Below are 23,430 nucleotides of genomic sequence, written 5' to 3' on the forward strand. Positions count from 1 at the left end.
CACAACAGCATGTGAAATTGATTGTCAGTGTTGCTTCCTAAGTGGACAGTTTGATTTCACAGAAGTTTGATATACTTGGAGTTACAGTCTGTTGTTTAAGTGCTCCCTTTATTTTTTTGAGCAGTGTATATACATATACATATTTAGAGAGTATATAGATATGTGTGTATCTATATACAGATCTGTATCTCCCTATATAGAAATCTGTATTTCTATAAAGGTGTTTACATATAAATCTTAATTTTGGTTACATCACAAGATTTTATAACGTAAAAATCGTGGACACATTGTTTGATTAGGTCAGACATGCATTTCCTACAGGACAAGGAAACTGTTTATTCACCATCAATGCTCAATTGTATAAAAATCATGTAAAAATTGAAATTCATGACACACAAAAGGCATAATGCATCACTGTTTAATTTGATACTTAAACAATAATTAAAATAGTATAATTTCAAATTTTAAGCCAAATTAACTAAAAATTTAAAAACAAAAAAACGAACAGATGCTCGATTATCAATTTGAAACATTTACCACATTCCAACATCTGTCTGCTGTCTAATTGAAGTTGTGGCAAATACGATGTCCCAGAATAAACATACTGAAAGCATAGCAAACCATGTAATACACATACGCGACAGAGTATGTGCAATAGAATTTACATATACATATATACACCCAGAAGCACAATTTGTGGATCTTTGGTTGGATGTATAGTTATTGAACATAATTTTTTTTAAATGAAAACGGTTTAAAAAAAAAAAAAAAAAACAGTTGGGTTGGAGACACCTGTCCTTAAGTCAAAAACATCATACAATGCAAATCACTGAATTTAATTTTATTAGGGGTGGTAAGATGCCATTAGTGATGCAATACCAGAAGAGAAGGAAGAGCTTTAGTTGTGTACAATGTACCACATAAAGATAGTAAAAATGAGCAAAGCCACATCCCTGCAGCCCTTGCATCCCATTCCTCCACATTTCAACTCATACCAACCCCCCAAAATAATTTTTTTTTTCTTTTAGAAACTTGCACATTTAGAGAAACATATATACGTCACTCACTGAAGTGCTGTAAAGACCAGCAATGCATTTATATGCTCCCCTCCCCCACACATAAGATTTCTCAAGACTTGAGGTCATTTATGTGCATCAGGATAACCTAAAAAAATTACACTTAAAAACACCAGCACATCGATAGCCTGCACTTAAAACATGTATAGTAACCTCCCCTTACCACTGCAGTACAGCGCATTAGCAGTTGGATTGAAATGGTTATTAAAAATAAAAAATAAGTCAAGTTCAAGGTCATTTATTTCAAAAGCACACATTTTACAGTTTCCTTGTGCTAGCAATGGTCTAGGTTCCCATGCAGGACATTCAATGGAAAGCACTCAATTTTGGCAAATATTTAAGGAAAAAAACAAAACAAAAACATTTTCTTTAGATTTTTTTTTTTGCGCTCGACTTAAGTTTGAGGCACAAATATCTGATCTGGAGCTCTGTAAGGCATGACCGTTAGATCTGGAGAACACTGATACATTCTTAGTGGGAACCCCTGTGCGTTAATTTATATTTTTGTGCAAGAGTAGGTTATGTAAATAATAATAAAAAAAAAGAAAACATGAAGAGGGATTAAGAAAAAAAATGCAAAAATTTGTTCGCTTTCTGGAAATCATTATAGCCCCAAGAACATCCAGAGAAATCAGTTTTTATTTGCCATGACACAGCTGAGAAAATACTGCATGTGCAACATGTCAGCCGCTGAGTCTGGTCTTTGTAAAGGTTTGGAAATGTCATGGCGGATACAATTTCCAGCATGGCACCGAGTCCCTATATTCTTAAGAAAGGTAAGTAACGGCAGAGATACAGGTGCGTAGGAAATAATATGAAGATCCAACTTCCCCCACCCACCCCAAAAGACTACTACTAAATTTTGTGAAGTTTCAGTGTCAATTTTCATTTCTGTCACAGCATCATTGAAAAATAAAAAAACAAATATATATTCATATTTTCACTGACTCGAAATTCAACATTGGTGACGATTATATACATCAGAAGTGTGCTAACACCTTGTAGAATATACTGTACGTACTTGATATACTTTGTAATGTTAATGAAATACTTTTTTTTCTTTTGCATAAGCAACAGGTGTGCAGTTAGGACCATGAATAAAAAGTTTGGATTAAAATATATGTATTTATATAAATATTTATTGAGGATATTTATACCCCTCAGAATTTCGGTCCTTTCCAATGGATTGTGACAAGCTTTCAAAAACCTCAGAATGACTGAAAACATGTTGAACCCTCACAAACTTGTGCTGATGGGCTACAAAAGTAACCGTCACATTAAGAAACACAAATCCTGAAGTGTAAACCATCCATATTCTGCACATTAATGGAGTCCTCAAAAAGAACGCTCTTCAGTGTTGGCAATCAATGAACACGCTCTCATTTTTTTTTTTCTTTGTACAGACATCCATTACAACTTGTACCCATTTTTAGAAATAGTTCAGATGGCATTTGTTCCCTGGGTACCACAGAAATTGCTTATAGTTGATGTTTAAACGGTGAAAAAGGAAAAAAACAAATTAAATCATCCTGATGGTAAACTAATAAAATGTACATTCTCCTTTAAAAAAAAAACAAAGAAAACATAAGTAACAATATTCGAAATGTGAATAAGCTATAAGACATACAATACAATTACATAGATACATATTTATCAATACAGCACATTCAGTTTGCCAAAAACTAATGATTACAAAGCCAATATGGATGCTGTCATATATATATATATATATAGAAATAGAGAGATGTATGTACAATGATTATAGCATTTATAATTGCACTATACCTACAAACAGCATTTTTCTTTTACTATACTTGTTAAATTACATGTGAATTCTTGGGAGGCAAAAAAGGGAAAAAAAAAAGGAGTTTTTTTTTATGGTAAGTAGTGACATCCATTTAATTCTTCCAGCGTCTGACGCAAAAATTCTGTTTTCAGTGTTTTCTTAAAGAGTGTACTACAAACAGTGTACTTTTACACTGATGATCTATCCTTAGGATAGGTCATTAATGTCTAATCGGCTGGGATCCGACACCCGGCACCCCCACCGATCAGCTTTTAGCGTTGTCAGCAGACGCCGGCCGGAAGTACTCACTTGCATAGCTGCCCGTCTTCTGGCAGTGGCCGAGGCTTGATACTGCATATCCGCCTCCTACTCAAATCAATAGGAAGCGGATGTGCAGTACTCTGCGGCGGCCACTACCAGAAGATGGCTAGCGCTGCAAGAGAGTACCTCCGGCTGGCGGCTGCCGCCACCGATACCAGCTAATCGGCGGGAGTGCCGGGTGTCGGACCCCAGCCGATCAGACATTGATGACCTATCCCCATGATAGGTCATCAATGTAAAAGTAGAGGGGACAACCTCTTTAATTTTCAGCTCATCTCTGCATCCCTGAGGCAGTGGCTCCAGCATTCATGACCCTCTCTTCCACCCCCACATGCTGCATAGCAATGAGACAAATGGCACAGCTGAGGAACGAACCCCTCCACTTGAACAGCTCGCAAAAACTCCACAAACTAAGTTGCAACGGCAAAAACGAAAAATTGTAAGAAACTGCAAAGCTGTGCAAAGGAAATACATCATTCTGTGCTTTTTCTAATCATAAGGGACTAATACTTTAATTTATTTTTTAATATGCTCTCTCATAGAAATCACATACAGTGCATTGTGAAAGTATTTGGCCCCCTTGAACTTTTCTACCTTTTGCCACATTTCTGGCTTCAAACAAAGATATAAATTCTAATGTTTTGGGGAAGAATCAACAACAAGTGGGACACAATCGTGAAGTGGAACGAAATTTATAGGATGTTTTAAACTTTTTTAACAAATTAAAAACTGAAAAGTGGGGAGTGCAATATTATTCGGCCCCTTTACTTTCAGTGCAGCAAACTCACTCCAGAAGTTCAGTGAAGATCTCTGAATGATCCAATGTTGTCCTAAATGACTGGTAATGATGAATACAATCCACCTGTGTGTAATCAATCTCCGTATAAATGCACCTGCTCTGTGATAGTCTCAGGGTTCTGTTTCAAGTGCAGAGAGCATCATGAAGACCAAGGAACACACCAGGCAGGTCCGAGATACTGTTGTGGTGAAGTTTAAAGCCGGATTTGGATACAAAAAGATTTCCCAAGTTTTAAACATCTCAAGGAGCACTGTGCAAGCGATCATATTGAAATGGAAGGAGTATCAGACCACTGCAAATCTACCAAGACCCGGCCGTCCCTCTAAACTATCATATCAAACAAGGAGAAGACTGATCAGAGATGCAGCCAAAAGGCCCATGATCACGCTGGATGAACTGCAGAGATCTACAGCTGAGGTGGGAGAGTCTGTCCATAGGACAACAACCAGTCGTACACTGCACAAATCTGGCCTTTATGGTAGAGTGGCAAGAAGAAAGCCATTTCTCAAAGATATCCATAAAAAGTCTCGTTTGAAGTTTGCCACAAGCCACCTGGGAGGCACACCAAACATGTGGAATAAGGTGCTCTGGTCAGATGAAACCAAAATCTAACGTTTTGGCCACAATGCAAAACGATATGTTTGGCGTAAAAGCAACACAGCTCATCACCCTCAAAACACCATCCCCACTGTCAAACATGGTGGTGGCAGCATCATGGTTTGGGCCTGCTTTTCTTCAGCAGGGACAGGGAAGATGGTTAAAATTGATGGGAAGATGGACAGCGCCAAATACAGGACCATTCAGGAAGAAAACCTGTTGGAGTCTACAAAAGACCCGAGACTGGGACAGAGATTTATCTTCCAACAAGACAATGATCCCAAACAAAGCAAAATCTACAATGGAATGGTTCAAAAATAAACGTATCCAGGTGGCCAAGTCAAAGTCCAGACCTGAATCCAATCGAGAATCTGTGGAAAGAGCTGAAAACTGCTGTTCACAAACGCCCTCCATCCAACCTCAATGAGCTCGAGCTGATTTGCAAGGAAGAATGGGCAAGAATTTCAGCCTCTCGATGTGCAAAACTGATAGAGACATACCTCAAGCGACTTGCAGCTGTAATCGCAGCAAAAGGTGGCGCTACAAAGTATTAACGCAAGGGGGCCGAATAATATTGCACGCCCCACTTTTCAATTTTTAATTTGTTAAAAAAAATTAAGATATCCAATAAATTTAGTTCCACTTCATGATTGTGTCCCACTTGTTGTTTATTCTTCCCAAAAAAATTAGAATTTTATATCTTTATGTTTGAGGCCAGAAATGTGGCAAAAGGTAGAAAAGTTCGAGGGGGCCAAATCCTTTCACAATGCACTGTAACAGCAGGTCTGAACATATGAAAAAAAGTCCTTGGATAACTACTTATATTGGTAATATGAAGATCAGCAAATGAGCACATAAACTGTTGCAGGATCTTAGAGGCTCATGGACAGAAAGCATAATATATATATATATATATATATATATATATATATATATATATATATATATATATATATATATATATATATATATATATTTTATAATCTGTATGGCACCTCACCTCAACATAAAGGGCACCAGACACATCTTAAAATACAAGGCTACCTGCGCAGATAATGCATGCACAGACTGTTTGGCAAGAAGAATGGAATACTAGGAATTAAATACCTACTATATGAAGTGACATGGCTTATTTGGCAGGCATCAGATGCAGTTGGAATCTAATCAGTCAGTTTTGGCATTTTAATTATTTATGTACAGTACAAAAAAAGCCAGGTTTGGCAATTAGATACTGATTTTGCACAAGTTAGTCAGCTCTATAATACCACTTTAAGAAAAAAAAAAAGAAAATGTATCCGCACAGTTGAACACGATGCAGTAAGTTGGGGGTAAAGTGTTTAGTGTTCATAGCATTTAGGGTGTGCAAGTAAAACATGAAATATCTCCAATGGTTAATCACCTTCTCGTAAAGAAAAATGGCACACTAAATAACAGTCCCCTCTATTCTTCCTTTCTGTGTCTTGGTCATTTTTTTTTCTTTTTTACACATCCTTCATCTGCCATTTTGTCTGTCCTCGTATGTGAATAGCTGAAGAGTGAACTCATGTACCTACTAGCTAGATGAGTTCTTTAAATCTTCAAATTGACAAAAGACAGTACCAAAAACCAAATCTACTTTATACATGTCAATAATTTAAAAATCACAGTATCAATACTTGTTATCCTTCAAAAAGTATATAAATTAGCAAAGGTGATGGCTTGAATTTAAACATTAAAAAATGAAATAAAAAATAAAATAAAAAAAAGTTATGCCTAATTTCTTTCTCTAGAATAAGCGGTTCATAAAGGGATTCTAGAATGGGAAACCTTACAGTATTTTTAAATTTGAAAAGGTTAATAAAATACCCTAAGAACGGAGAGCACCATGCAGAACTCAACACATCCTGCTCTCTCCTTAAAAACTAAATAGCAGTACAAATTAAACAGGCCCTTGTGAGTGCACGACAATTCAAAACACAAGTCGTTTTTCTCCTAGAAAATTGGTGCCACAATGTTAGTGCAGCCGTTTGTTTTTCCTCTACATAGTTTAAATAAAATCATAATAATAATTACTACAAACTCTGCGATCATTCACAGAGTTCAGGACGGCAATAAATTAGTATTATGCAAATTGTATCTTTTCTTCTTTTATAGATAATACAGTCCTTCTTGTATTTCTTCAATGGCCCAAAGGGGGATTGGGAAAACTAGCAGGCACAGTTAGACCAGGTTGTATTCCTTCAGGTTCAGCTGTAAGATAGTGTCCTTGACAGCAGCAAAGACAAAGCGAATGTTCTCTGTATCTGTGGCGCAGGTGAAGTGAGAGTAGATTATTTTGTCACTGTCTGGATTCAGGTCTACGAACATCTTTAAGATGAATTCTCTTGCTGCTTGTGCATCTCGCTGGGGTCCTTTTAAGATGGAAAGAAAAAATAAAGCAAAGAATTAGGAATGACCAAGTGTGCAAACTCAACCATTATTCAATCTTATAAAAGTACCACCCACACATTTTATTTATTTATTTTACGCACAGCGCTTTACAGACATTATGGGCACTGTCCCCATTGGGGCTCACAATCTACATTCCCTATCAGTATGTCTTTGGAGTGTGGGAGGAAACCGGAGAACCCGGAGGAAACCCACACAAACATGGGGAGAACATACAAAGTCCTTGCAGATGTTATCCTTGGTGGGATTTGAACCCAGGACCCCAGTGCTGCAAAGCTACAGTGCTAACCACTGAGCCACCAAGCTGCCCCATGAACCTTTCCCTGCCAAGGCTGTATCTCCTACGTCCCTACAGGGTGGTAACTCGGTCCGTACGTATGAGATACATCCTGACTATTAATGGCCATATCTCAGCCTGGATTGCAGCTACAGCAGCGATCAAGAGCTTGTTATAAAGCAGAATTTCAGGCAGAAGCATCTTTGATTGGATCGCAACTAAAGTTATCACTAGTTAAAGTGAGATCTGCATGCATATTGTATGTCTCGCTATCGACTCTCACTTTAACCGCATATCTTGGGCTGGGTCGTGACCACAGCCAGAATCCCAGTCCCATTTTAAAGGAGAAAACGCTCAGCTTTAGGGTGCAGTCAGAGGGCCGTATAACAAGGACAGCGATCGCATTGCAATGTCCGGACTGGCCGGTGGCTCTCTTGACCAGAGCGTGACAGTTTCATATATTTCTATGTGGCTTTCATGCTTGGGTCAGGAGAGCCGCCAGCCAGTCCTTGCTCTGCGCTGCGATCACCGTTGTCAGTGTTATACGGCCATCTGACTGCGCCCTTAAAACAAGCCCTGTAGAAATGATCCAGACACAGCCTCACTCGGCTAAGGGGACTAAAAGTTAAAAGAAAAAAAAGTTTCTTAAATGTTTTTTTTTTTTTACGTTTTTAAAGTTATAAAAACGCAAATAGCCCCCTTTTTCCCAGTTAACTAAGGAAATGTTAAAATATATTATATATAAATATATATATTATATATATATATATATATATATATATATATATATATATATATATATATATATATATATATATAAATTATATATATATATATATATATATATATGGTATCAATGAGTCCAGAAAAGTCCAATCTCAATATAAAATTAATTAACACAATCTGTTGAAAAAGTATTAAAAAAAAAAACCTTGACCAGCATGCAAGTTTTTGGTTGACGCAACTCCAAAACAAAAAAATGCAATAAGTAGCGATCAAAGCATCGCATCTACTCCAAAATATCAAAATCATCCAGACACCACATAAAAAACAAGCTCTTACACAGCGCCATCGACCCAACCATAAAAATAGGGATTTTGGAAAATGGCAACACAAGCTAAATTTATTTTTAGGTTATTTTTTTTTTTTTTATGGCAGAATGAAAGTTGAAAAAGAAAAAAAAAAAAACAGTTGTGGAATTTCTTTTTCTTGGAATTTCACTTCACTTGGAATTTTTTTTAACCAATTTTCCAGTGAACCAAATGGATGGCGTCATTTAAAAAGTACAACTAGTCCCACCAGAAACAATCTTATATGGCGTTAAACAGGAAGATAAAAAAGGAATGACTCTTGGAAGAGGGAAAAATGAAGAAAATGGAAAAAAAAAAAAAAAAAAAAAAAGCTCAATCTTTAAAGGGGTTAGAGAGAAAAAAAAATGAAGCTAAAACTGCTATTTTTTTTTTGTTACATAGGTTGAACTTGATGGTCTATTTTCAATCTTTATCCACTAATTACACATTTTTGTCACTAAATTATCTATAACCCACAATGTTATATGTACTGAGGAAATCGGCCAGCCCTTTATAGTGTCTGCCATTACCACCTCTTGTGGTAGGGCATTCCACACTCAGACTGCTCTGACTGTAAAGAACCCTTTCCTATTTAGCTACTGGAATCGCCTTTCTTCCACCAGTAATGAGTGCCCCCTGGTCCTTTGAAAGGAATAAGTTATGAGCCAATCCTTTCTATTGACCACATATGAATTTATACATATAAATGAGAGACGTCTTTTCTGGTTGATTCACTTTATAAAAAAAAAATAAACCCAATAATTATACCAACTAAAATATTGAGGTGATTTTTTTAATTCCACTTTGTATCAGCTAAATATAAAGCAACTGAGAGATATTCACATGCAGCATGTTCATGCTGCAGCTTTTATCGTCTTGTGGCGCCTGCAGTTTTTTTTTTTGTTTTTTTTTTTTACTGTTCACTGCACAATCACTTAGGCTATGTTCACACATGTTAGGTTTTTCAGTGTTTTTTGCTGCAGATTTTTATGCAAAATTTCAGCTGCGTTTTGCAGTACCAGTAAAGTCTATGAGAAACCAGAATTCTCTGTTCACACAACATGTTTTTTTTGCTGTTGCGTATTTTGCGCCTTGGTTGGCTTTTTGGAAAATAGAGCATGTCACTTCTTTCAGCGTTTTTTTCACCCATAGGTAGTAATAAGCGAAGAATAAAATGCTCAAAAAAACGCATCAAAAATGCATCAGTGTTTTTTCAGCGCTTTTGATGGCAAAATAGAATGGGGTTCTTTTTTTTTTTTCACAGAGACCGTGAAAAGAAACGCTGAAAAAACGCACAAAAAAACAACAACAAAAAAACGCAGCAAAACCTGCATTTTTGACGCAGCTGATTTCCTGCCAGAGATTAGGTTTTGCTGCAGATTTGTGACGCTAAAAAACCCAACATGTGTGAACATAGCCTTAGACTTTCAGGGAAACCGCTGTCTCGCTTGCACGGCCGAGTGGCCAATATTATTGATCAAGCAGTCCTGCAGATGACAAATCTGTTTCCCTGCAAGATTAAGAGACTGCAGGAAAATAGTGGAAAGACCGCAGCAGCACAGTGCTGCAACAATTAAAAGCTACAGCTTGACCGTAGAGTGTGAACACAGATTAAGGGTTGCACTGTATAAAATTGTGTCATTTATGGAGGGTTTTCATATAGGCCCCTCAAAAGGCAGGCATTTGAAAACCAAACCGCCCCTATAAAAAAAAAAAAAAGAGTTTCTGTAACATTCTTGAAAATCTTACAAACTGTTGCTAAACATCCCAAAAAATAAAGTAGATGTACACTAGTGGCCAAAATTGAGGCAACACCCTCAAGATTTATGAATTTTAGCATTTTGCCAATACAAATCCAAATTTTATCAATGTTTTTGATTTCACAGTAAAGTTTTTAAGTAGAAATAACAATGTCATATAGAAAACACAATATTAGCAGGACATTTGTTCATTTGTCAACAAATTGGACACTATTGTCACTCAGATGACTGTGGGAGAAAAGCCATTTATTGGTCCTATTTTCATATCTAACACTAAAACGTTAATACTTAGTTGGATAGCCCTTGGCCTTGATAACGGCCTGGCATCTACTTGGCATACCATCTACCAGTTTGTTTAACCACTTCGCGCCAGAGCCTGTTTTCGCCTTCGTGGCCAGGCCAATTTTTTCAATTCTGACCACTGTCACTTTATGAGGTAATTACTCTGGAACGCTTCAACGGATCCCCCTGATTCTGAGACTGTTTTTTAATGACATATTGTACTTCATGATTGTGGTAAAATTTATTCGATATCACTTGCGTTTATTTGTGAAAAAAATCGGAAATTTGGCGAAAATTTTCAAATTTTGAATTTTCATGCCCTTAAATCAGAGATATGTCACACAAAATAATTAATAAATAACATTTCCCACATGTCTACTTTACATCAGCACAATTTTGGAACCAAAATTTTTTTTTGTTAGGGAGCTATAAGGGTTAAAAGTTGACGAGCGATTTCTCATTTTTACAACAAAATTTACAAAAACATTTTTATTTTAGGGACCACATCATATTTGAAGCGACTTTGAGGGGCCTTTATGACAGAAAATACCCAAAAGTGACACCATTCTAAAAATTGCACCCCTCAAGGTGCTCAAAACCACATTCAAGAAGTTTATTAACCCTTCAGGTGCGTCACAGGAATTTTTGGAATGTGGAAGAAAAAAAATGAACATCTAACTTTTTTTCACAAAAATTTACCTTAGACCCAATATTTTTTAATTTTCACAAGAGCAGAAAGAAAAAAAGGACCCCAAAATGTGTTGTGCAATTTCTCCTGAGCACGCTGATACCCCATATGTGGTGTAAAGCCACTGTTTGGGCGCACGGCATGGCTCGGAAGGTAAGGAGCACCATTTGACTTTTGGAATGGAAATTTGTCTGGAATCAATAGCGGACGCCATGTTGCATTTGGAGAGCCCCTGGGGTGCCTAAACAGAGGAAACCCCCAAAAGTGACCGAATTTTACAATCTACTCCTCTGTATAAATTAATCTAGTGGTGGGAAAATAAATAGATAGGTAAATGGTCACTAAACCCATAGATGAATTCCCAGAGGGGTGTCATTTCCAAAATGGGGTCACTTCAGGAGGGATTCTGCTGTTCTGGCACTTTTCAGAGCCGCTAAGTACCACAACTGCAGAATCCCCCCTGAAGTGACCCCATTTTGGAAATGACACCCCTCTGGGAATTCATCTATGGGTTTAGTGACCATTTTAACTCAATGGATGATTTCCAGAAACAAGCACGCAATGGAAGGTTTAGATTCTGGAGAACCCCCCCTGGAAATTAAGTGAGCTCTACTCGAATGTGTCATTCACGAAATTAACCAAATGTTTGAATGACAAATTGGGATACATTTTTACAGTTTAAAAACGTGGTTCTGTGTGGAAGATTTTAAAGCAGTCAGTGACGCATAAGGCTGGCAATGATGGGCAATGTGGGCAATAGTAGCGGGTATCACGCCTCATTCCTCTCTTAGTACATACACGTCATCTTTTCTGGGGGTTCCTTCTCGTTTCCGTTGCTGGAATAAGTGCAATAAAATGTCGCTCAGTGAGTCTTTTCACATCCTCAGATTCTAATGGATGAGCGGGGCTAACACTTTCAAAAACAAGATTTTCAAGAAAAGTATCTGAATTTCCTGCTTTTTTGTACAACACAAAAGAATTGTATGTGGCCACCTGAACCAAATAAATAACCAACTTTTTATACCAGGTATAGGACTTTCTTGATACCTGGTATGGCAATAGAACCTGGTCTGCAAGGTCCACACCCCCATGTGTTTGTTGTAGTCAATGACTGACACAGGTTTTTGCTTCGGAGTGGTGGATCCTAGTTCTGCAGTGGTCCTTGTGGCATCTGTGTGGATCGAGCCGAGGACAAAAATATCCCTCTTATCCCTATACTTCAGGGCAAGCAGCTCTCCGTTGCGTACAGCCCCTGACTGCCCATTTTGGATCTTTTGGTTGACCAATGGTTGTGGAAACCCCTGACGGTTTTTACGGATGGTCCCACAAGCTCCGATGTGGTGTTCAACCAGACTTTTAAATAGGGGTATACTGGTGTAATAATTGTCCACATATAGATTGTAGCCTTTTTGAAAAAATGGACTTATCAGCTCCCAAACAATTTTTCCAGATGTCCCCAGATAAGTAGGGCATCCTGGTGGGTTTAGTTGGCTACCTTTCCCCTCATATATGCGAAAAGCAGATGTGTATCCAGTAGAACTTTCGCACATTTTATAGAGCTTTATTCCAAACCTTGCCCTTTTAGATGGGATAAATTGCTTGAGGTGCAGTCTTCCTTTGAATTTTACAAGGGACTCATCTATAGAAATATTTTGTGTTGGGGTGTAGAGCCTTAAGAATTTTTCTGACAAATTTTCAATGATGGGTCTGATTTTATATAACCTGTCATGTTCTGGGGCATTTCTGGGCAGGCATTAACTATTGTCGTTAAAATGCCAAAACCGCATGAGCATTTCATAACGGGTCCTAGGCAGAACGACTGAAAACATAGGGGTGGCTTGAACAGGGTGGTTGGACCAGTAGGATTGAATGCTCGGTTTTTTAACAAGCCCCATGGCAAATGTAAGTCCTAAACAATTTTTTATTTCCGGGACATTAGTTGGTGCCCATAAATTTGCCCTAGCATAGTAAGATCGGGATTCTGGCTTATGAATTGGGACGTGTATAAATTTGTTTGCACGACAATATGCTCTAGCAAGCTGTCTGTAAAAAACAAATTAAAAAAATGAATTGGTCCAAAATCTTCCACCTCCACATTTATACCAGGAGTGGCGTTGAAATCAGGGCTGAATGGAGCAGCCGAATCCGAAGCCTCCCATCTGGGAAATGCTAGATCATGTGGCAAAGCCCCTTGTACACTGGGGTGCGCCAATTCACTAGTAGCAGGGACAGCGCTTGTACTGGGCAGTGTTCCCTGATTTGGAGACGTTTCTCCAGTAGCTCTATTTGCTCCTATTGTTGTACTGGTACTTGGGCTTGAGGATGGACCAGAATCACTGCTCATTTCTGAGCTCTCAGTGTCGCCGCTACTAAAGCCCTCAAAATCCTTATCTCCATCTGAGATTGCACTGTCGTCACTGTCAAAACATAGCAGGGCATACGCCTCCTCTGCGGTATAAGTCTGACGGGCCATTTTATTTGTTTTTATATTTTTTGACCGGACTGACGGGACCGGACTGACCCCACCACTTTTTTTTTTACTTTTTTTTTTTTTTTTACTGTTTCACAGTGGCAAGACTAACACAGCTCTGGTCACACTGGTTCTCCTCTGCTCTCTCACAGAGATCTGAGGTGAAACAGTGTATTTATCAGGAAGATAGCTCGGGAAAGTTTGTTGCTACAACAAACTTCCCCAGTGATCTCTCTGATTGGCTGGTGTGACGCTGACACCATCGAGAACTGAGCCAATCAGGTCTCGATGAGGTCAGAGGTCACAGCACCGGGATCCCCTCGCTGTTCAGGTATGTGGGGGTCCCGATCACCGACAACCACTATCTTTTAAATGCAGCGATCGCTATGGATCGCGGCATCTAGAAGATAGGAACGGGTTAACATCATGGGGACCTGATCCAATCAGGTCCCCATGATGTCACATGTCAGAGCTATCGCTCTGCACCGGAACCGCAGCGCTTGCAGGACCCTGGGGGTCCTGAGCGCTGTGGGACCACCCACCGTTTTTAAACGTCGGAGCTGCACAGAGCCCAGGCAGCACCGGCGTTTATATACAGTGGGCGGTCCTGAACCGGTTAAATCAGATGGTGTGATGATATGAAGCCATGATTTGATTATGGCTGCAATGAGTTCCTGCTTGTTTGAAGCCCGCTGTTTTGACACCGCTCTTGAGCAGAGCACAGAGATTCTCAATAGGATTGACATCTGGGCTGTTTCCTGGCCAATTCAATAGCTGAACATTTTTATCCTTGAACCAAGAGAGACATTTTTTAGCTGTATGGCATGGGGCTCCATCTTGCTGAAAAATAAACGGTGTCCCTTCACCAAATACATCACGTGCTGAAGGACTTCCTTGATGTACTTTTCAGCATTAACTGTTCCTTCAATTACCTGCAGCCTACCAACTGCATCTCTGGACATGCAGCCCCATACCATAACACTCAGAGGATGCTTCATGGTGGGTACTGTACACTCTGGCAACCAGTCCTCTCCAGGTTGTTGTCGAACGTAGCGGACACTGTCGCTGCCAAAGATGGATATGCGTGTCATCACTCCATAAAACATTTCTCCATTGTTCAATAGTCCATTAAGAATGTTCTTTGGCCCACAGCAGACGTTTCTGACGCTGTGAGGCATTCAAAAATGGCTTTTTACGTGATATTCTGGCTCTTAACCCCGCGTTTACCAATCGTTGTCGAACTGTCCGATCGGACACGGTCACTCCAGTGTTGACAAGCTCCTTGTTGATTTCCTGTTGTTTAGGGCGATTCTAACAATTCTTCTATCAGTCTGAGGAGTTGTAGCCTTCTTCCTTCTTCTACCTGGTTTATTCTTTATCGAACCAGTCTCTTGAGGCCGCTTACACACTTTGAGAACGCTGGCTGGTGAGATCCCTTTTCCAATTTGTGCTGTAATTTCCCAGTAACTGTACCCTTCTTCTCTTAAAGTAACAGCTTTGACTCTCTTCTTAGGTGACCACTCCTGTCTAACACTGCTGGCACAATATCGGTCTTAAATCACACCCTGGTCACTATAAACATAGAATACATATCGCAGAACAGGGCGTGTGTTCAAGTAAATATGTCAGTGAAAACTTTCATTAGATATTGGTGAAGAACTGCAGGTGTTGCCTCAATTTTGGCCACTACTGTATATAATAATTAAAAAACCTATGCCAATATAAAATAGATATATGAGAAATGTTAATTATTGACTTTTGTGTGGTATGACCATCTGTTTAAAGGGTGGACATTAAAAGAGTGTAAATAATTTCAACTTTTTGTATTTATTTTTAAAAAAAATGTAAAACATTGTCCTAAATTTACTATTGACATAAGAGATACAATGTGTCACGAAAGAAAAAGGGAATTCCCAATCTGTGATTATGTAAAGTGACACATCCGTTTTGAATTTTCCAGAGTAAAGCCAGATTTTTGGTCTTTCCAATGCGGATGACTTTATAAAGATATATTAAATGTAGACCTAGGTCTAAATGGTCTGTATGGGATGCTGCACACATTAAACCCTTTTTAAGAATGTTTAGTGTATCGATTTATAAAATCACTGTTTTATCAGCAGATTATCATTTGAGGACTAGTGAAACTGCTGCCATGTAGTCAAGCATTTTGACATGAGCTCTTTATAACCCTGCCCCCACCACTGATTGGCAACCTTTTGTTTACACTCTGCATAGGCAGAAAGCTGCCAATCAGTCGTGTGGATGGGGTTATACAGAGCTAAGCATTCAGATAACTGGTAGATCTGCAGCAGGGAAAACAGTGATTGTATAAAAATTGCAGCACCCAGTAAAGTGACATCACTGGAATCAGGGTCTCTGCCGCTACATCATGCTGTTCTCAAAATAAGAAAAAATCTGGTAACCGATTCCATTTAATTAACATAACTGCTCACAAATACCCATGGATTCCACATCTGTCCACTCTAAAATAATACATACAGAACATAAAGTAACTTGCTAGACAACTAAAGAAAAACAAACTACATTATATACATACATTGACATTTTATGGAGTGGGTGTCCCTGGAGACATGTGTCATTAGTGTTAGTGTTGTGTTCAGTGCAGTGAACACAAAATGGCGCAGCTATAATATTTTAAGGCGTGTTATACTTTTTTTTTTTTTTTTTTTACATACTGGCTATTATAATGCGGGGAACACAAACTAATTTGTTCCTACCCCAGGATGAGGCATATAGAACAATGTGTTTGTACATACATGCTCTGCTACTCTAGAAATAACCCTATCTAGTCTGCAGCAGGACAATAAACCTCCTATTCAGGCATAATTCCCCTGTAGTCATATTTTTTTAATCCATTAAAAAAAAATGGTGGTTTTGAATCCATTCTGCATCCATTAGTAACCTGTCTATAAAACAGATTTTCCACTGTGTAGGATGAAACAAGCCAACAGACAAAAATGTTTTTTTCTTGTACAACCTTATTGTAAAACTGCATTGGTCGTGTTCTCGTGACGGATTTCTTTTAAGTGATTGAGTGATTAATGCAGGACTAGAAAGAAAGTGGAAGTAGCCAACTTTTTACAATTTGCCGTTGTAAACTTTGATAAGATTGTGAATTGCTACTTGCCATCATATTCCGGGAAATAATCAACTAGATGGGAGTACATAATTTTCTCCTCAAGGAGATCTTTCTTGTTTAGAAAGAGGATGACTGAAGAATTCTGAAACCACGGATATGTGATAATCGTCCTAAATAGTGCTTTGCTCTCCTCCATCCGGTTCTGCAAGAACAAGTAAAAAACATATTAAGGACATTGCAGTACATGCGCAGGGAGTCACTGAGCAGAAGTCATTTTTTGGAACTGTAATGTATAAGAATGTGACAGAAGAAAGATTTATGGTGGCGACGTCTCACATTTTTAAGAAGCAGTAGTAACACTATTCCCATGTTATATGGCTATATTAAATGGGTTTTCCATTTTCAGCAAATTAGACCTGTAACTCTTGCAGGCCTGAAAAATAAAGCCAGAAGACACTCGCCATCCCCTGCTCGTCTCAGTGTTTTGGCTGCAGCAGTAACATCACATTAACATCACTGCTGTAGCCAATCAATGAGCTTATATGGAAAGCGTTATTATTTTACAGCCCTGCAGTGTTCACAACTAAAAAAACCAATATATTTCAATAAAGGCCTGATATTTTTTTCTTTTTTTTGGTCTTTTTGTCTGTCATGTGCACCGAGAGTTCCTCCACTCATTTGCAAGACACACTTTTGATCTGTGAGCGTTCCTGCAGTGTAACGACTACTTATCCCAGAGAGCATCAAACTTCTACGCACTCTCTGTATCTGCCTTCCTCCACAATACAGGACACCCCCCCCCCCACCACCACAAGTTCCAGAGCTGTGAAGACTGCCCCTGTCAAGCATTCCCAGACAAATGTGTGACATCACACCTACCCACCCACTGCACTTTACTGTGTTTGTTAAGATCTCAGTAAAGCTGTACCCAAGCCACAAACAGCTCATCATGCACGGCTTCAGAGGCCCAAGGCAGTATGAAATGATAATGTGCTTTATGCAAATCTAGAATTGGCAATCTTTTTCCACCCTTGCTTGCAGTAGCACTCCAAATCTGTATGCAGCCCTCTCTTTTTATGGATTTGGATATATGCTTAAGGTCTTTGTCTGTGCTTAAGGTTTTCCTGCAAAACTGACCGATATGTGCAACTGTTCAGAATTCCCTCCACCTGGTCTAAAGCCCAAGCGCCAGCTGGCTAAAAACAGCTCCAAAGCATAATGCTGCCTCCACCATGTCTCACTCTGGGTACGGGTGATCTATTGGTGATGCTCAGTGTTGGCTTTGCACCAAAGATACAGTACAGACCAAAAGTTTGGACACACCTCATTTAAAGATTTATCTGTATTTTCATGACTATGAAAATTGTACATTCACACTGAAGGCATCAAAACTATGAATTAACACATGTGGAATTATATACTTAACAAAAAAGTGTGAAAAAACTGAAAATATGTTGTCTTATATTCCAGGTTCTTCAAAGTAGCCACCTTTTGCTTTGATGACTGATTTGCACACTCTTGGCATTCTCTTGATGAGCTTCAAGAGGTAGTCACCGGAAATGGTCTTCCAACAATCTTGAAGGAGTTCCCAGAGATGCTTAGCACTTGTTGGCCCTTTTGCCTTCACTCTGCGGTCCAGCTCACCCCAAACCATCTCGATTGGGTTCAGGTCTGGTGACTGTGGAGGCCAGGTCATCTGGTGTAGCACTCCATCACCCTCCTTCTTGGTCAAATAGCCCTTACACAGCCTGGAGGTGTGTTTGAGGTAATTGTCCTGTTAAAAAATAAATGATAATCCAACTAAACGCAAACCGGATGGAATAGCATGCCGCTGCAAGATGCTGTGGTAGCCATGCTGGTTCAGTATGCCTTCAATTTTGAATAAATACCCAACAGTGTAACCAGCAAAGCACCCCCTCACCATCACACCTCCTCCTCCATGCTTCACGGTGGGAACCAGGCATGTAGAGTCCATCCGTTCACCTTTTCTGCATCGCACAAAGACACTATTGTTGGAACCAAAGATCTCAAATTTGGACTCATCAGACCAAAGCACAGATTTCCACTGGTCTAATGTCCATTCCTTGTGTTCTTTAGCCCAAACAAGTCTCTTTTGCTTGTGGCCTGTCCTTAGCAGTGGTTTCCTAGCAGCTATTTTACCATGAAGGCCTGCTGCACAAAGTCTCCTCTTAACAGTTGTTGAAGAGATGGGTCTGCTGCTAGAACTCTGTGTGGCATTGACCTGGTCTCTAATCTGAGCTGCTGTTAACCTACGATTTCGGAGGCTGGTGACTCGGATAAACTTATCCTCAGAAGCAGAGGTGACTCTTGGTCTTCCTTTCCTGGGGCGGTCCTTATGTGAGCCAGTTTCTTTGTAGCGCTTGATGGTTTTTGCAACTGCACTTGGGAACACTTTCAAAGTTTTCCCAATTTTTCGGACTGACTGACCTTTATTTCTTAAAGTAATGATGGCCACTCGTTTTTCTTTACTTAGAATTTGTATTATGGCAAGAAAAAAGCAGCTAACAGTCTATTCAGTAGGACTATCAGCTGTGTATCCACCAGACTTCTGCACAACACAACTGATGGTCCCAACCCCATTTATAAGGCAAGAAATCCCACTTATTAAACCTGACAGGGCACACCTGTGAAGTGAAAACCTTTTCCGGTGACTACCTCTTGAAGCTCATCAAGAGAATGCCAAGAGTGTGCAAAGCAGTCATCAAAGCAAAAGGTGGCTACTTTGAAGAACCTAGAATATAAGACATATTTTCAGTTGTTTCTCACTTTTTTGTTAAGTATATAATTCCACATGTGTTAATTCATAGTTTTGATGCCTTCAGTGTGAATGTACAATTTTCAAAGTCATGAAAATACAGAAAAATCTTTAAATGAGAAGGCGTGTCCAAACTTTTGGTCTGTACTGTATCTTTTCGAATTATGGCAAAAAAGTTCAACCTTGGTCTCATCAGACCAGAACACATTTTCACACATGCTTTTGGCAGACTTGATGTGGGTTTTGGCAAAACATATCTGGCTTGGATGTCTTCCTTCGTAAGAAAACCATACCCCACAGGTATGGGGGGCATATGAAGAATAAGGAAGATTGTTTTCACATGCAGTACACAACCAGTACATGCTAGAAATTCCTACAGCTCCTTTGCATGGAACCTGTCACAGCTGATGGAAAGCCAGCTCTGCACTGATGCACTGCAGTCAGTCAAAGTGCCAGGGCATGCTTGCAGCCGCTACTCAAAGTGCAAGTGAATGGTAGCTGCTCTGGCATGCCTGAAGGAAAGCTCCTGGGATGAACAGTGTTCATTTTCTCCTGGGAGACACACTTTCAGAACTGCAGCCAGGCACCTTTCTAACACTCTTTAGGTGCAGATTAATCCTCTATCTGCAGGTTAATAGTGTTTTCCGATGTGACAGGTTTTCTTTAATGTTGCCGTAGGCCTCTTGGAAGCCTCCCGGACCAATTTTCTTCTTGCCTTTTCATTAATTTTTGAGGGATGTCCAGTTTTACTTAATGTCACTCTTGTGACAAATTTAAGCCACTTCTTGAGGACAGTCTTCACAGTGTTCCATGGTATATCTAATGCCTTGAAAAATTATTTTTACCCTTTCCCTGACTAATAACTTACAGCAATAAGATCCCTTTGCTGTGTTGTAAGCTGTTTACGGATCATGGCTTCTGCTGTAAAATGCAGCTAAGAAAATGTCAGGAAAATCCTAATAGAACAAGTAAACTCATTCAGAAGTCAGTGCTGCACGCACGTGTTCTATTCATGTTTTTCACGGATACAAAACACCAATGAGACAGGTACCATTTTTGACATATATAGCAGGTGAAATAAATATTGAACACATCACCAGTTTTCTAAGTAAATATATTTCTAAAGATACTCTTGACATAAAATTCTCAAAAAGATGTCGATAACAACCCATTCAGTCCACACAGGCAAGGAAATCCAGTCAAAGAGGTCCATAAATTAGGAAGAATGACACAGGGAAAAAAGTAACACAAAAAAAATGTGCAAAAAGCCATAAGAAGTCATGACACCTGCTGAAATCTATCAGTAATTAGAAAGCAATCCTGTCACTTAGTGAAAAATAATTTCAGAGGGTTCAACTGATCGCCTATAAAAAGGTGTCTCATTACCAAGGTGCCATCCAACAAATATCATGATGGGTAAGACCAGTGAGCTGTCTCAAGACCTTTGCAACCTTACTGTTGCAAAACATACTGATAGCATAGGTTACAGGAGAATTTTTAAACTACTGAAGGTTTCAGTGTGCACTGTTGGGGCCATAATCCGGAATGGAAAGAACATAATTTCATCATAAACCGGCTACAACCAGATGATCCCCGTAAGATTTCAGACAGAGGAGTGAAAAGAATCAACATTAGAGTTGTCCAAGAGCCAAGGACCACCTGTGGAGAGCTACAGAAAGACCTGGAGTCAGGAGGTACAACGGTTTCAAAGAAAACTAAGTAATGCACTCAACTTTCAATGCCTGTATGCACGCTTACCACGTAGTACTCCACTGCTGAACAAAAAGCATTTTCAAACACATTTAAGTTTAATCAACAACATTTAAACTAGTCTGTAAAATACTCAGAGTATATAGTCTGGTCAGAGAACATTAAAATTGAACTCTTTGGATGCTATTATTCACAGCATGTTTGGAGGCCAAAAGGCACTGCATATCACCTCCAAAACACCATTCCAACAGTAAAGTTTTTATGTGGGAACATCATGGTGTGGGGCTGCTTTTCTGCATATGGCAGTGGCAAACTTCATGTAATTCAAGGAAGAATGAATGAACAAATGTACCGAGACATTCTTGACAAAAATCTGCTGCCATTTACAGTACCAGGATGATGATGAAACGAGGGTGGACATTTCAGCAAAACAATGATCCCAAACACACAGCCAAGTAAACCCTTAATTGGTTTCAGAGAAAGAAAATAAAGTTGCTAGAATGGCCCAGTCAATCATTTGACCTGAATCCAATAGAACTTAGAGTTCATAGAAGGAGCCCACAGAACCTTTAGGATTGTTTGTGTGGAAGAAAGGGCCAAAGTCACACCTGAGTAATGCATGCAACTAGTTTCTCCATACAGAAGGCGTCTTTAACCACTTCGCACCAGAGCCTGTTTTTGCCTTCGTGACCGGGCCAATTTTTTCAATTCTGACCACTGTCACTTTATGAAGTAATTAATCTGGAACGCTTCAACGGATCCCCCTGATTCTGTGATTGTTTTTTCGTGACATATTGTACTTCATGATAGTGGTAAAATTTCTTCGATATTACTTGAATGTCTTTGTGAAAAAATCGGAAATTTGGCGAAAATTTAGCAATTTTCAAACTTTGAATTTTCATGCCCTTAAATCAGAGAGATATGTCACACAAAATAATTAATAAATAACATTTCCCACATGTCTACTTTACATCAGCACAATTTTGGAACCAAAATTTTTTTTTTGTTAGGGAGCTATAAGGGTTAAAAGTTGACCAGCGATTTCTCATTTTTCCAACAAAATTTACAAAAACATTTTTTTAGGGACCACATCATATTTGAAGTCACTTTGAGGGGTCTTTATGACAGAAAATACCCAAAAGTGACACCATTCTAAAAATTGCACCCCTCAAGGTGCTCAAAACCACATTCAAGAACTTTATTAACCCTTCAGGTGCATCACAGGAATTTTTGGAATGTGAAAGAAAAAAATGAAAATCTAACTTTTTTCACAAAAATGTTACTTTAGACCCAATTTTTTTTATTTTCACAGGGGTAACAGGAAAAAATGGACCCCAAAATTTTTTGTGCAATTTCTCTTGAGCGCACTGATACCCCATATGTGAGGGAAAACCACTGTTTGGGCGCACTGCAGGGTTCGGAAGGGAATGAGCGCCATTAGACTTTTTGAATGTAAAATTTGTCTAAATAATTAGCAGACGCCATGTTGCGTTTGGAGAGCCCCTGATGTTCTTAAACAGTGGAAACCCCCCACAAGTGCCACCATTTTGGAAACTAGACCCCTTAGGGAACTTATCTAGATGTGTGGTGAGCACCTTGCACCCCCAGCTGCTTCACAGAAGTTTATAATATTGAGCCATAAAAATAAAATTTTCACATTTTTCCCACAAAAAATGTTTTTCATTCCCTAATTTTGCATTATCATAAGGGTAACAGGAGAAATTGCACCATGAAATTTGTTGTGCAATTTCTCCTGAACACGCCGATACTCCATATGTGGGGGAAAACCACTGCTTTGGTGTACGGCAGGGTTCGGAAGAGAAAGGAGCGCTATGTTGGCTGGGATAGGCAGCAGACACCACGTCACATTTGAAGAGTCGCTGACATGAAGAAACAGCAGAAACTCCCACAAGTGACCCCATTTTGTAAACTACACCTCTCAAGGAATTCATCTAGGGAAGTATTTTTTAATTTTTAAATTTATACCATTGGGCAGTGAAAAAAGCATAATTATATTTTTACCACAAAAAAATGTTTCACCCTCAGATTTTACATTTTCACACAGGGCAATGGGTAAAAATGGTGCCGAAATGTGTCACACAATTTCTTCTAAAAGTGGCAATACCCCATATGTGGCTGTATCGTACCGCTCAGCCATACGGTGAGATCTGGGGGGGGGACGGAGTGCTATTTGACAATTGGAGAACAAATTATTGTAGAATAGGCATTTGGATTTGGGAGCACAAAATTTTCTGAATTTCTTTTGGGGGGCAAGGGCCATTTTGCTTTTC

The 23,430-nt window shown here is 39.1% G+C and overlaps 1 protein-coding gene across 1 annotated transcript in view; it reads right to left on the reverse strand.

The window, feature by feature from the left end:
• Nucleotides 1-826: 826 nt before the first annotated feature.
• LOC141253050 (guanine nucleotide-binding protein G(q) subunit alpha) overlaps nt 827-23,430 on the reverse strand; it is a 141,392-nt gene continuing 118,788 nt past the window's right edge. Inside the window, exons 6-7 of the mRNA XM_073670812.1 lie at nt 16,702-16,855; nt 827-6,969 (exon numbers count right to left, since the gene is read on the reverse strand). Of these exons, the coding sequence (XP_073526913.1) occupies nt 6,779-6,969; nt 16,702-16,855 (345 nt within the window). The 3' untranslated portion in view covers nt 827-6,778. The remainder of the gene's footprint in view (nt 6,970-16,701; nt 16,856-23,430) is intronic.

This window comes from Phyllobates terribilis, unplaced genomic scaffold, assembly GCF_046119375.1.
Source record: "Phyllobates terribilis strain yellow unplaced genomic scaffold, ASM4611937v1 Scaffold_1__5_contigs__length_1240528914, whole genome shotgun sequence".
NCBI classification, from domain to species: domain Eukaryota; kingdom Metazoa; phylum Chordata; class Amphibia; order Anura; family Dendrobatidae; genus Phyllobates; species Phyllobates terribilis.